Here is a 16,139-nt window from a genome sequence, read left to right as displayed (position 1 = left end):
CTGAAGTGGTATGCGGCCAATATGGTAAATTTCGTGCCGAAAATGTTCAACCCTCCCAACAACTACCCCTCCGGAGCTCCGCCCCATCGAGAAGTACTGGACGATTATGAAGCACCACCTTCTTAAACGACCTATGATAGTGAAGACAGTCGAGGAATTGAAGAAAGTATGGGTTTACATGCAAAAAACGGTTGATTCACAGGTTGTGCAGAATCTTATGGTAGGGGTTAAAGCCAAGGTGCGGGCATTTGCGTATGGACTGTAAATAAAATACGAGTAAAATGGTAAAATGGAGTTTAATAGTTATTTTTCAATCCCTGACAATTTTATGGCAATCGGATGAAAACTCAAATTTTACGAATCAATTTTGTGTGTAGCAATTTCATCGTGGACACTCTTTACACACACAAAAAAAAATCCCCATAAATCGTCAAAAACAACCCAAAACAGACTGCTAAAAATTTTCGATTTTTTTATGGGTGATACTGTATATGCATAAATTGTTATTTTTTCAACTTTTTTTCATAGGTTTAATATTTTCAAACAACTCCGCTGCTACTGAACAATCGCCATATCTCTATGAATGCAAATTTACGTTTATTACTTCATTCTAGTAGGATTGAACTTTTTTTCCCTCAATACTTATTCGAACCACTCTTACGGTACCATGTGCTCTTTATTTCCAGCCAACACGCACAGCCTGGACGACTTTATCTGCATGAAGCCGGGCAAGGGTCCCGGCAGTGTGTACGATTTGCTCCATTTCGTGCAACAGTTCTACAAACCCCCGGATCGGAACATCACCAAAACGCAAAACTAAGTCACTCGGCAGCTCCCGGTGTGGTTGGAGTTGGGTTGAGTGGCCTTGCAGGGCAAGAGGATACGCTTAATTATTCCGATGATGGTTTGGCGGGGATTGTGCGGGCTACGAAATTAAACGAAAGAGAGCGAAAAGCTACGGAGGTCCTGGGTGCTGAAAGGAGGTAGTCGAGTGTTATAGAATACTCTAATATAATTAAAACAAACAACAACAAGGAAAAAGCGAACTAATAAACAAACAAACTGAAATACCAAATAAAACGCGAAGACCCTTTCCTCAAGCAAACAAAAACTGAAAAAAAACACAAACACACACTAGGTATGATATTTAATGATATTTCGTGTCGCGGCGAGTGACTAGTAGGGAGTTCAACGGACTCAACCTTGGAAGGTTAACAATTTACTGATTATTTAATGTAAGAGATAGAAAAAAAACTACTATGCTACGCTACATACTTTGAGCCGTTGAAGCCTATGGTTTGGTAGGATAAGAACTTTTAATTTTGAGATAATTAGGCACGCTAGCCATTTTGCTGGAACCAACTGTTGATGGTAAATAGTGATGATTATTTTATACAATAAGGTGTTACTTCTGTTTCTGATAAAAATTGATACTTTGGAGTGAATGAAATACAAGTTCAGAATGTGTTTGGTTAAGCAATTCGTATAATGATCTTTAAATTGCATGTTAAGCCTTGTTATTCGAGTCACGTGACAAGACTTGCGAAATTTCACCTTAACTACTGTAAGTATCTAAGCCAAGAACCGTGTTCAAGTTCAAATGAGTTCCTAGAACTAATCGAAGCTCATTTGAATTGAAATTTCTTGTCTGCATACAAAACTCGGAAAAAGGGGAAATTTAGTGAGTCAAGTCAAGTCAAATGACTTGCAGAATAAGGAACATCATGTTAACTTTATTCATTACCTTTAAAAATCTAATCTACACGTTTCCTGAAGACGACCGTACTCCAAAGCTGGATCAACAGTTGGTGTCAAGCGCATGGCTTAAGCTGTTAATTAAATAAAAAAAAAATCGGATCGTTCACAGAACACTTTGCAAATCATGAAGTTTATTTTTGTGATAGGCAAAAATCTAATCCAGTGCAAGTGCGTCCAATTTGAGAAAAAGTTGCTGTAAACAGTATAAAGCGAAATGTTTGCATTTGGTTTTAGTGTCATAAAAGTTTAATTAGGATGAAAAAAATTGAAATAAGAATTATCTATCGACTGTTAAGTATTTCCAGTGGATAAAGTTGTTAGCACAGAGCAAAGCATTTATCTGTCAAAAGTTTTTTGTTCTATCGTATCTTGAACGTATGTCTTCTTCTCAAATATTTGTTTTCCAGTCAAATCAAGTTTAGGATGTGTCTATGAAGAAAGTTTGGACTAGAAAATCATGATCAGTACGGAGCTAAAAATATCCGTAAGTTAGCTAGCCAGGTTTCCGTAGGACTTAACGCCAAATAATCTACTGAATGCAGATATGAGAATAAAAGCGTGTTATCGGAAGTTACTATCGAAGTTGGTTCCGAACTGGAAAACAAATAATTGAGGTTTCGGATACAAATTTTGATAGGTTCGTTAGTTTAAGAATCTATATTTGAATATTAGTTTTAGATAGCTAGAATTATGAAAACATTTAAATGATTGAAACTTTTCCTTTATTTAACGCCTCTGGAATTCAAAAGACATAATGACGCATAAGATTATATTTTCTCAAACTTTTGTGGAACTTGTGGAAATAATTCGAAAACTTTCAAAAATCAAAAACTTAACCCGCAAAGACAAACAGAAACAAAAAAGTCTAGGAAAGAAATACATAATTTAAAGCTGTGAGATGAAATTAGAAAGGAAAACCAATTTTCAGCTCGAAAAAAAAAACAAACCGTTAAAAGGTGTGAACGAAAGCTGAACAAAATATTTTACTGTTAAGCTTACGAAAACGTAAACGCGATCGAAAGATTTAATTATGATCAAAAACACCTTTTTCAAAACTTTTTATGCACAAATCTTAAAATAACCTAACCCAGAAAAAAGGAAAAAAAAGTTAAACGAACAATACACACCAGAATGTGCAGAGAACAGGTCTAAAAATGTTGAAACGGCCAAGCAAACACTGATTTTAATCAAATGAGTTCTCAGTTCAAAATCTAACGCAGTGTTATATAATTAAGTATACATAATATTATCTTTAAAACAAAACAACTAGAAATCAAATGAAAACGAACAGGCTAAAAGGGTGACCTTCATTCAAGGCCTGGCCTTTCTTCGGACATATGGGCGAAAACTTTCTTAACGCCGAAACAAGCAGAACGGAAGGAAACGAAAAAAAGCGATCTTACTCAATCTACACCGCTATGTGATATTAGTTAACATGTTGAATCGAGTTAAATTTTTCACCAGTTTCCGTTTGGTTTCGCTACATTTTCTTTTGAATCGTCCGTCTTCTTCGCCAAAGTTGGTATCTCCACACGAAGGACTAGTTAGGAACTTTTTGCACAAATGAAGTTGTTACGAATGAGATGCAGGCACCTAAAACAGTTTATCGAAAAATTTCATTCAGACTCAAAGAATACTCCAACTTCCAATGGTTCCGGCTCCAAAACTATCTAAGCTCATTTACATCTGCCCGGAGCATACTGGACAAGGCAATCCGGTACAAAACCGGGGCATTCAACAAAGTAACAATTCCGTGGTGGCTCATTTTCCGTGGAAAAGCGGCCGGTGCGTGTAATTATATGGGCTGGTTTTTAGCGGACTTGTTGGTTGTATCGTTGGTTTTTTTCCTTGCTTTCTTCTCGCAAACACGCCAACCTCTCCCCAGGATAGCGTGCCAGTACACTCGAACAAGGCCCAAGGACGTCGTCGAAGGAGACGGTGATGAATTATGGGGCGTACGAGGCGATGAGGATTACGTGATTTACATGCCAACTTGCCTTTTTTTTAGGTGAGCTCTGCTGGCTGCTGGTTTGCAGTTTTCCGCTGCTTCCAGACGGTACTGTTTCTAGTATTTAGTAGTGTCGACACAAGGGCCAAAATGAAATAGACCCTGCGAAATAACTATATCGTACCATGATAAATTAATGCAGCTAATTTGTTTTATAACTTTACGATGTAATGCCCAAATAATATACAATTAAGAGAGCTTGCATGCGCTTAAAGGGTTATTCAAATGATTGGCTTGCTTTTTGGAACAGGGGATACGACCTAATTTACGAACTAGCAGAATCGACTTTTAATTCTGAATAGCATGAAACGAAAATAGATACTAGAACATGGCACATTTGGTACATCCGCTAAGCTATATGCAGAGACCAAAATTGTACAAGGTCTGTTAAAATCAAGACTGTTTTTTCCTTACAATGCACACATCACCGTTCAACTGACATGTGGACGAAGTGAGTAGCATTGCACATCCTTCAGATCCCTTTCAGACGTTCGAGAGTTGAAAAAAGCTGACTAATGGAGCTAGAGAGTAATAGAAAAGTGCAGCTTCATTTAGATAAAAAAAACTTAACGAAACCGCAACCCAAGAATAGTCTCTTCTCATCGAGGGTCTTGCAAAGATTTAGTATTTTTTAAACGGTGCGTTCGTTTTTCGATTTGCATCCCTGGGAAAGACGAGTGACCGCGACGCCCCAGTGTGCCCCAGTGACCTTGTCCCTATCCGAGACTGCCCTTATGTATTGCGTTGGATGGAAGACTATACTTATGTCGATGCGCTCCACGGCCAAATTCATTTAAAAAAATCCGAAATGAAGGAGCTCCAATGCCGGCGATCCGGAGCCAGCATCTTCACTTGCTGCCAGCCAAGGTTCTCGTAAACTGTGCGAAATTCAGCGGCTGAACCATGCCGCCATGAGCTTCTGGGCCTGCCTTTCCTTCGATGCCAATATAGATTCATTCATGTAGTTGCTGATCCGTTTGGGATCCACTTGCCAGGCCACCAAGCGCGGATGATATTTCGCAGGGAAATACTTGCAGTTTTCGAGTCGTCACCGCATATGTGCACCTAGTTTCGCACCCGTACTACAACACGGATTTCACGTGTGACTGTACGATTCGGATTTTCGTAGGAAATGTGATTCTTCAACCGACTTAATGATTTTCCCGAGTCGAAGTACGATTTGGACGATTATCGGGATTATTGGCGTAGGCTTAACCCTATGCATCGATTCGAGTGGTTCAAACGCGTTGAAAGCTACTCTACTTAGAGGGTATTCCTCGTCAGTGAGATACCCTTTCCTTACGGAAGTCTATTGTAGATAAGGTAACGTCTTATTCTTTCTTCGTAGAAAACAGCACTATTGGTGGTGGTTTTTTTTTCGGCAAGACGCATTCTATTCGGGTACTTCTCGACGATGAAGAATCCTACTTCACATCCTTTGCAATGTAGCAATTCGGATAACTCTTTGCAGCCGATAGATGCGAGTGTAATCGTTCATGGCTCTCTCAACCAGCAGGATGTTTTATTATTTACCTGATGAACAACAATCCTCCAATTCACTCGGTCCATGGCAACCGTTTTCCAACTCCTCGGGCATCTCACAAAAGCCAAATTACGATCGACTTTGTCTAATCACCTCGCTAGTTCCGCCGTGCGCCCCTTCCCGTCTCGTTCCTACTAAATTGGCAGCGAACACCTGTTTTGCAGGACAGTCGTCCGGCATTCTAGCGACATGTCCCGCCCAACGGGTACGCGCTAACATGCTTGCCGCCTGCGGACCAGTCACGACAACCGACAACATCGTGCGGAGGATGTGTAAGAATGCCAATACTTGGCGCGTAGTCAGCGATGGGTTCACCCGGATCATGACTGCCCTGCAGAGGAGTTGGAACCAGCACCAGTCCGCGACCGGTGTAGGGTGACTCCTTCGTCGGGGAGCACCTGAGTAGTGTGCGTCCGACCCTGGCAGTAAAGCATCCAAAGATAAGACTCTACCTTCTGCGTATACCGATCTGCTAGGTAAGCGTTAAAAACCCGTACGTGTGCTGTGACAGGCGCGAGTCCATGATAGGCTGTTCTCAATTCAGCACACGGTGGGCAAAAAACCTTGGGTGGCCAGCCGAAAGGGAGGAGGAAGACCGGACCACGGTTGGAGTAGAATGCCCTTTCGGCGTGCGGCGGCGGCGTGTAATGTGCGTCCGATCCTAGCAGTAAAGCATTAGACTCTACCTTCTGCGTATGCCTAGCTGTCTGGTACGTAGCGAACGTTGTGTAGGATACCTCCACCGCCGCGGAGTATCTGAGTAGAACGCACTACCTACGAGGGAAGCTGCGGGAATAAGACTTGACCTTCTTCGCAGTCGAACTCGTAGGGGGAAGAATATTTATGCCGCGAAATACTCACGGGTAGGGGGACTTCACGTCGTCGGCGGGTGAATCACTCGAGTCGGTGTAGGATGACGTCTTCGCCGGGAATCATCCGAGTAGTTTCGTAAAGCCCTGGACGTGTGCTGTAACAGGCGCGTGTTCAGGATAAGCTGCTCTCGATTCGTCACACGAACGGGCAAAGTGGAGAGGGCCTCGAGCCAAACCAAGCGAAACCAAGATCTCGAGTCGTTAGAGGAGATGTCATTGGTCTCTTGTAGTGGTCTCGAACAGAGGCGGAGCGCCCGATAGTCGTGGAAACCAAGCGAGCCTCGAGTTCCGAGTAAAGGCCGGACCTCGAGTCGTCAGAGGAGAGGTCCTTAGTCTTGAATAGTAACAAGAGGCAGGGTATATATGCTGGAGTTTTGACTTGAAATTGAGTAAGCCGATGAGCGCTTTGCGCGAGTATGGTCCCCATCATGGGTACAGCCTTCGTTGCAGATCCGGATGGGAATTATGGCCAGAGGCCCCAGGTGGACTTTATGATGTAGGATACATAGTATCAGGAGTCAACAATTGCACCCATGGACCCAGACTAGCAAACTGGGGTGACGCGGTGGTTCGCCGTGCCGTGGATTGTAATCCGTAAAAGGTATTTACCACCTGGGTAATCAACTAATCAAAAAATGCCGGGTGCACTAGAGGTATTCATTCAGGTGTATTGGTCAACGAAACCGACAGTTGAACACCAATCATCAGTTCAAACTGGTGGTAATGATACTTCATGAAGCATCCTTGTTTAGTGAGGATCTGCGCCATGTAGAGGCAGGCAAGTATGATATCGTGGACTGTTTTCTCCGCGCGATGGAATCTGCCTTTCCAGCGATCTTCGTCCTGGTACTGCATCTTAATCGGCCTACTCTATCAGCATTTTCTACCAGAACATCGGTGCTGTCAATTCCTGCCTGATCGATTATCTGCTAGCTACTTCGTGCTTTTTTCTAAGATATCATTGCCTTTACCGAAACATGGCTGAGCACACCCTCTCAAGTCAGATTTTGGCTCAGATTGCAGATGCAGTGTTTCATTGCGATCGTAGCACCTTTAAAAGCAAAATCGTGGTGGAGTGTTACTCGCCGTTAGATCTTAACTCTCGGCTTTGCTTATCGAACACGTTTCCTGACACTATCTGGAGCTTCTTGGACCCGCATTGATCTGGGCAATTGAAAACTCGATCCACGCGTAGTTTACGTGCCTCCTGATGGTTCTGGCGACCTGGTTTTTGCAGTCCCTTTCGTGTTGCCTGTCTTAAGTCAGCTCTATTTATTCCTCCTGAGGATGGCATACTCGTCATCGGCGACTTCAAAATGCCCGGCCTAAAATGGTGCTCCTCCCGAAGTGGATTTCTGCACAGCAATCAGCCATAGTGGTCTCTCTCGATGCCGCAAGCATTTATGCTCCCGTGAAGAGAATGGCATCCTTCTATCAACATTTCAAGAACGTGGAAGCTATCTCCCTCGTCCTTGAGTCCATCGAATGAGGAAGAAAGCTCAATCCTTCTGATCCAAACGCAGCTGCTGAGACATTTTCAAACATTCTCAACTACATCATTAATCGCCATGTTTCGAAACGTAGGATGGCTACCAATCTATGGGCTCCCTGGGTCACTAAAGAACTGCGGCGACTCAAGACAGCTAAGAAAAGTGCACTTCGAAACTACAACAAGCACAAATCCCCTTACACTAATGAAGAATATCGCATAAAAAAGTCTGTAAGCTTAGCTACCAAAATTATCTAAACCAGTTACAAAAGATTTTCAAGACCAGTTCAAAATCTTTTTGGAAGTGGGTAAAAAATCAACGAAAAGAACCAGGGCGAATCCTAATCCAGAAATTTGTGAACTTTTTGCCGAGAAATTTTCTAGTATTTTCACAACTGGGGAACTTTCTTTGGAGCATCTGGCCAGGGCTGTCGGAAATATACCATCCCTAGGGTCATCTTTGAATGGTATTCAAGTCGACGATGCAGCTACCGTAAAAGCGACAGCTAATCTAAAAAATTCATCTCCTACGGGCCCGGGCGGTATATCAGCTACATTTTTGAAGCGTTTTATGCCTGATGTTTATCTCTGCTGATACCTATTAGGTACACCTCTCAATCATCGCTGGACTGCGCAATCTTTTACTCACTGTGGAAAGAAGCTCACATGTTTCCTGTCTACAAAAAGGGAGATAAGAGAGATGTGAGCAACTACCGTGGAGTCTTCGCTCTATGCGCGATCGCCAAACTGTTTGAACTGGCTTCTTCAACGATTAGCACGTGTTTATGCCTAAACAATCCACGACTACAAACCTACTGAGTTTTACAACGTTCGTGTAGGGCAGCTTTGTCAATAAAACCCAAACTGACGCCATTTACATAGATCTCTCAACGGCGTTCGATAAGGCAAACCACGATAATGCAATCGCAAAGCTCAAACGTTTAGGCTTCTGTTGTTCCCTATTGGATTGGTTTCTGAGCTACTTAATGGGACGAAAGTTCGTACTGCTGAAACCTTTTCTAGGCAGTTCGTTGCCTCTTTAGGAGTGCCCCAAGGAAGTCATTTGGGGCCGATCATTTCCGTGATCTATTTTAATGATGTACTCTCTTTCCTCGGCTGCACAAAGCTCACTTATGCCGATGACCTGAAACTTTTTCACATCATAAACGGTCAAGACGACATCAACTTCCTGCAACAGCAATTTACCGCTTTTGCTCACTGGTGCGACATTGCTTGCCCTTGAACAGAAGCACCCTCTTCATGCAGAGTACATCCTCGGAGACGAAACCATGATGCGGTTGGATCAGGCCGTTATTCTCCAATGAGGTACATACAGAGGTGATGAGATAGGCACTATGCAATCGTAGTGGTAATGTTTTTTTCTCGTAAACATTGTAACCATGGCAAAAGGTGACGTCACTACCGACGCGAAAAATCAACGAAGTCGGCTGCTTGTTATTTTGGTTACAAAACAAACAACCTGGGAAAACGATCTTTTCACATTCGATTCGGTTTCGAAACTTCAAACTTTATTTGGTGCGGGTCGCTGAAACTATACCATGAATCCATCATATTTGGGAACGAAACTTTCGCTCTCGGTAGAAGTGCTATTGCCAACGAAATCACCGCACGGGGACAAAATGTCAACTTATGATTATCAGCATCCCCTTTTTACGCTAGGACAGTATCAGTGTGCGCGTAGCCACAACTTCCCAGATCGAGGCAGACCTTAATTGAGTACACCGAAATCCGATGTAGATCTTCCAGACTGTTAGTATCAGGTACGTGAACGGTTCATGTATAATTTTGAAACTGAAAATTTATGTTTTAGTTTTGCACGTTTTACAGGGTCCAGCCTGATCCTTTCTAGGGCGATGCAGCCATCTTTGACCGGAGGCAAATGTGATGGATGCAATTTTGGCTGAGAAAATCCTCCCCTGTAGGAGATATATTTCAAAGTTTTCCGGGGATTTTTTATGACACTCTTCGTGCATGGTGCACGCCATTCGTTTCTAGGTTGGCTTTCGATGATTTAATCGATCTAAAGGCAACAATTTATTTCCTGCTCTCGGAAAGGAATGGTGTCGGTATCGGAACATTTATCGTGAAAAATAATGTGGTCAAAGCTAAACGATGTCAGCTGATAAGGTCTACAAACAGTTATTGAATAAAGTGAAGAAATAGAAATTACTTAAAAACAAATTTTTAAATCCGAAAAATCATTCATAGTACAACATATTTTCCTTCTCCTTTCAAGGACACTCAATGAAATCCCCACATTAAGAGTATGACTGTGTCTTTAAAGAACTGTAAAAACTTATGTATGAGAACACTATTCAATAAACAGTTTCCTTAGGTTCATAGAAAAAGTAAATAGTAAGTATCGAACTATAATATCTAAAGCCTAAATCAACGGTTGATTTGCTTTCTGATGACTTGCCTTTGAAATCTGTTAGGAGACTTTAATGGAAAATAGTTTAGTATTTTACCAAGAACAGTCATCTTAACGCTTCATTACGCCTTCAGTTATAGTTAACTGAATATGGGATAAAACTACAAATTAAAATACAATTATGAATTTTAATATGTTTAATATGAAATATTCGTTTCGAAAATTTTTACCTGTACAGCTCCGAGTTGGAATCTTCCGGTGTACAAAAATAGGGGACGTCGGTAAAAAAAACTGAAAGCATATTGTCTAGTTGTGACCGTTAGAACACAGTTCTCATTCAGGAAATTCACTTTAGTATCGTATCCGTTGATCTTTTTTTCTGGTTAAAGTGACTGCTTAAGGCTGACTGCACATTTTTCTTCAATCACTAATAGCGAACCGATTTACTGACGAACAAAAAACACGAAGAACTTTGACCAGTAAAGGCACAGATTTTGGGACTGTTGAAAATTTTCATAACAAACCGCCAACTGCTGTTACCTAGGAAATATTCACACCGTCAGTAGTGACGTAGGCTTTGTTTATGTTTTCATGGTGATCTGCGCCACCTTTCTAGAAATTTATACAGGTTGGTTATTCTCGACCGACGGCTGGAGTTCAAAACTCATACGAACTATGTTGTCGACAAAGTTTCTCGAAACCTTGGATTCTTGTTTCATATGGTCGAAGACTTCAAAAAAATATATTACCTTAAAAGTCTTTATTGTTGCATAGTTTTTTCTTTTCTCGAGTACGCTTCAGCTGTTTGGTGCCCTTTCTACTAACATAGAGCTGAAAGAATCGCTCAATTGACGTTGTTGAAGGCATTCCTCACATACAAGAACGTGATCGCACAAAAGCGGCTTTAGACACCCGTGGACAGTGTCAATGGCTGTTTTCAGAACTCGATAATATGCTGTATCCACATAAACTGTCCATGGTGTTTTCACAAGATTTCAACTTTGCTCCCAATGCTTCTTTGTATCCTTGTAGTACCTGAGGCCTGTGGCATCCTTGTGTATGTCCTATGTGCACTGATCATACTGACAGGGCACTAAGAACAAAACATCGATCATTTTCTTGCTAATTTTTTCGTCACATATACCGACGGTAGGTGGCGAACCTACCATTTTTCATATACAAATGCCCTGTAGGAAAAATGTACCTGTTTAGCCCGATTTTATTCAGTTGGGTGAAACTTTCTAACTGGGATAGCATTTCTTCAAATCGATAGATGCGCACTCTGGAATCGATATTGCGTACTGTTGGAAAAAATATCCAAATAAAGAAATCGAGTGTCCAGTTAGTATGGTCAGTGCAGCCAGCAATCAGGTTAATTGTGCGCCAGTTTCGAGAAGTCTTCGAAGATGATCCACTCCACAGTACCTAAAGAGAAATGTTTGGTTAAGATACATGCAAGTTTGTATTTTCGACGAGATTTTTCAATTACCCACTCTAGAAATTTAGTAAAGCGGTGTCCCTTTCGCTGTTTCCAAAGACTTGTGCGTTCGATGACTGATTGCATAAAATAACAATGTATGTACCCATGAACAATTGTACTGAGAGTTAATGAAATTTTTCGATAAACCTATTGGCAAGTGTTCCGTTCAAATATGTTAAGTTTGAGTAATAGGGCCTAAGGCTTTGTGGTGATCCGTTCAATCTTTAAATGTTAAATAAACCAGCTGATAAGACGTTCCGTTATTCTTTCAATCTATATTACTACTTCCAAGTTTTTGTATCAACCAATTAGAAAAAACAAATGCAGTTTGCTAAAAAAACTAAATAAAACAAAGAAGCGCGCCATGGTAACACAAGAGCCAAATTTTCGAATAGAAAGTCGAGTCGATACAGATGAACTTTGCGAGAACAACTGATTGTAGCATACGTTTTAATAACTTTGAGATCATTTTAGTTTAAATTGGTTAGAATATACGATTTTAAGGACAAAAACAGAGTGAAACTTTTTGTTCAAGTTTCAAAAAGTTCAATAAGTAACGGCATATTTCGTTAGGTCCTCTTCAGAACTGAAAGCATAAACTAAGTTGTAAAATTCAAGAAAAAATCATCTTACAGAAAAGCATCATCAAACAACAGTATCAAAGGGTATCATATTTTAACTGTTAATTCCCTTCCACCAATGAATATCAAGCCATCAGAATCCATCTTCGATTTTCAACAGCATCTTTCCATCTATTTTTGTCATTCAATGGCGTAAAACAAGTAGTGTTAGATTATAATTTTAAAGTAAAACTTTTGCGTTCAATTTTTGCCCCTAACTTCCTTTAAACCATCCTTAAGGTCCAAAGTACCAGTTAGGAGTCACACCGTATTGTTTGTGAAACTCGGCACTTTAACAATGGAACACGAATGTTAACATGTCAATACTGAGAGGCAGATTTGTTGATTTCAATAAATGTGTGGTAGCACGTTTTCGAAACACAACAATAGTGTAGCAGAAAAACAGTTATCAAGAAACAGCTGTCTACCGGAAATTTTTATTTTCTCGATCAAGTACTAGAGCTACGAAAGCCATGGCTTAAGAGAATCCATCATGAAAAAGATCGAAGAAAGTACCATCGTTGGCTGAGAAAATTCAAGTAGAGAACGTGTTTTTTTTTATTGAGTAATAATTATTTGTGATTTTTTATCCTTATTTTTTATTTTCAACTCTATCATAAGAAAAATGTCAAAATTTGGTCGAAGAACATTTGAATTCTGATTGTTATTCATTATTCAAGACTTCTTCTTCAAATACCTTAGATAACATTCTATTTTTATTTATGAAATCTGATTCAAATCGAAATTCTTGGCAAGCTTCGATCGGGTTTCCCCGAGAAAAAAAGCTGTGATCGAGTTCGTTCAGAAGCTTTTGTGAGTCACATGAAATATAGCAAAGCTTTGAAATATTTCACCCATTCGTGTATGGCAAACTTGAACGTTTCGTTTGAACTTTCCTATCCCTGAACAAAAAACCGACGATCAACAAGACAAATTCAAGCGTTTCGGCTTTGAGCATAGGCTCGATATTTTAATAGAAAAAAATCACATCTCTACTTGAATGTTTCTTGACGAGTAGTATTTTTCCACCAAACAATTAAAATTATACTAACAAAGAGATACTTCTAATATCGTAACTGCATAGAATTTAATGGAAAAAATGAGAAGAATATTATTGATTACAAAATTCTTGTCGGTCGCTAAGGCTGGTAAGCTAGATAAAAGAAAATATATAAGAATAATGTGATTGCATATAGTCTTGTGGTTTACTGTAGTTTGTTTTTATTGAATAATATTGATTTTTATCAAATCGATTCCTTTTTTATAAAAATATATAAGCATAAAAAGAAGCAAAAACATATATTTACATTACACCATATTCGAATTGATCTACTGAATCGCATTGAATATTGCATTTAGAGTCACGTTTTAAAGAGGCTTTTTTAAAGCTGAATGACGTTTCTATCAGTTTTCTTCTCCATGTCCGTTACCTCCATTCTCAAAATGCTTGAACTTCCAGCTTGATGGCAATTCGATTGATTAGGTTTTTCTAAATGTTTTTTGACTATCGACACCATAATATATAGATGAGGGAAACCAACCCGTTAGTAGTTAATCGTAGTTTTCATCTCAATTTCGAAACAATTTTTAAGAAGGCATTTCCGTCAAAGAAAAAAAAAACCTTACAACCAAGGGCATACAAAGGATAATTCCATTAAAGAACAAACAGTACCTACCTATCTTTCATTCTAAGCAATTTCTAAGTTGTACACAATTTTTGATCCTGTTTAAGCTATGCAATCAACTAATTCCTCTTCTACTATAACAAACACGTATTTAGGGATAAGATTATAAAATTTTACAAAGTAAAATCCACCTCAATCTTCTATCTGTATTTCTTTCTACAAGTTACTTTTACCCAACTTCTTGAATCTTTTATCTAATGATATCAATCAACCAAACCAAGCCAACTAGAAAATTGAGCAAACCCATTCTGAATAACAAATGCGTTTTGATGTGCGTCTTGTAATCCCACAAATACTAGAATGAAACATGTTTGATTCTTAATAACGTTATAGATACTAAAATTTAAACAACCTAAATCCAAAAATGGGGAAAAACACAAACGACAAATTCGAAAATTGAAATACCTTAACTGTATTTGATACTGCTAGCGAAAATAAGACATTTGAAAATGAAGAAAAACGAATAATTTTCAATCCCAAAATGAAAACCAACCGATTATCACAGATAGGAAATATATATTCACTGCAGAAATTATCAGCCTCTTGAAAGTTTTCAAACAACAAAAGACAAGCACAAAGCTCTACTGATATAATTATTCCGCGCTGAAATTCAAAGTTACAAACAACAGATTTTTTCTACTTTTTCAAGTAGATCAAAGTGCTTGCAAATAAGCCAGAGCCAGTAAATCGAATGAATTGTTAAAATTATCATTAAGAGGGATACAAAAAAAAACAAACAACTTGTTGAGTGCAGCGTTATAACAAACAGAACAAAAAAAATCACCAACAAAAGCTAAGTTGCTAAGCAAATATAAAAAAAAACCTAGAAGAAAGGTTAAACTGAACAAAATAACGTAAGATGACATGAAATAAAGCAGATCACAACAACTGTGAGAGAAGCCAAACGAACAAACGAAGACGAGACGAGAGAGGCGAGTATAGTGGTTCCGATCAAAACTATTTCAAAAACAAAACAAAAAACAAACACTGTACAGCAACAAAGTGAGTGCTTCAATAAAAGTCATATATTATATACAGATACCAGAGTGTGTTTTATTGAAGTTTCAAGTTTGAAGCTCAAAACATAAGAGAAATCCTTTTTATTTTAATTTGGATTCCATCTTAACGTAACGACATCAGACCACCTCCGTAATTCCGAAAGCCATTCATCTTTTTTCTTACATTATGCACATGTGTATGGTCCAATCTGAATCCCTTTCTGTTCCCATCGAGCACGGGTCCAATTTTCCGTATCAACCTGATTGATGCTTAACGCGCGAAACTCGGCTTAGAAACTCGTTCAGCTTAGGAAAGTACAACCTGTACCTATGTATATTTTTCCAACTGGATACCCTTGAAATTAAGTGCGACGACAATGAATTGTTGCACTGATCATTATTGCATAATATTCAAATCGGACCTATTGTAGGTAATTCTAGATTCCTGAATGTTTCTACTGTGTTTAAATTGGTTCCATGTGGAGCAAATCTCCTACACGTTTGGAACATCTAATCCCATTACACTTAAAGGATGCATTTTAGCTGAAGAAAAAGTTGAGCTGTCTATTATAGGGCTTGAAATTGGTTTCAATTGATTAGATAAAAAGGCATTTTAAATATTTCGGTAGATTTTAGACAGAAATTTAACCAAATAATTCCTGCGGTTTTAGAGAAAACTGATCCTCCCATACATGCTCAATGATCCCAGAAATCTAGATTTGAATTTCGAATTTGATTTCTGAATCTAAATTTTGAATTCAAATTCTCAATCTTTATTCTGAATTAAAATTCTGAATGTAGGGTAACGGAACTATTTTGGATCGCTTTGGGAAGTGGCTATGCTATTATCTAAAATTAAAAAGTAAATACGTGTAACAATTTTTGACTGATTTATCCGTTCATTACAAAGATCAAGGTTTTTTCTATCGAGACATATCGTTGTTTGTTGCAATGTAACAAAATTTAAGCCTAAAAACTCTTTTCTTCGTTCATTACTTTCGATGTCGACTTAATGCTTAACCCTCCACAACAGGGGCGGTCCTAGAGCTGGCTCTTGGGGGGGGTGATTTTCCAAATTTTCAAAAATCAGTCAATAACGTATCTAAATATATGACGAAAAAAAGTTCATTTGGAGAGAGCGAGTGGGGGGAGGGGGGGAGGGTGCTTCACACCAGACCCGTGCGAAGGACACGTCCATGGGGGGGGGGGGGTTCCGAATTTCAAATTTTGTTTGAAATAATGACAATACCAAAAAAGAGGAAAATAAATAAGCAAATTGATTTCAAAAACCATA

General features: G+C 39.3%; 1 protein-coding gene across 1 annotated transcript in view; it reads left to right on the top strand.

Annotated features, from left to right (window-relative positions):
• The window catches only part of LOC129750534 (protein N-terminal glutamine amidohydrolase), a 156,437-nt gene extending 141,557 nt beyond the window's left edge, over positions 1-14,880 (top strand). Inside the window, exon 4 of the mRNA XM_055745487.1 lies at positions 687-14,880. Within this exon, the coding sequence (XP_055601462.1) occupies positions 687-820 (134 nt within the window). The 3' untranslated portion in view covers positions 821-14,880. The remainder of the gene's footprint in view (positions 1-686) is intronic.
• The last annotated feature ends 1,259 nt before the right edge of the window (positions 14,881-16,139 follow it).

Source organism: Uranotaenia lowii, chromosome 3, assembly GCF_029784155.1.
Source record: "Uranotaenia lowii strain MFRU-FL chromosome 3, ASM2978415v1, whole genome shotgun sequence".
Taxonomy (NCBI): Eukaryota; Metazoa; Arthropoda; class Insecta; order Diptera; family Culicidae; genus Uranotaenia; species Uranotaenia lowii.
Note: the sequence above shows the minus strand (reverse complement) of the source record. Positions and strands in the feature narration are given on the sequence as shown.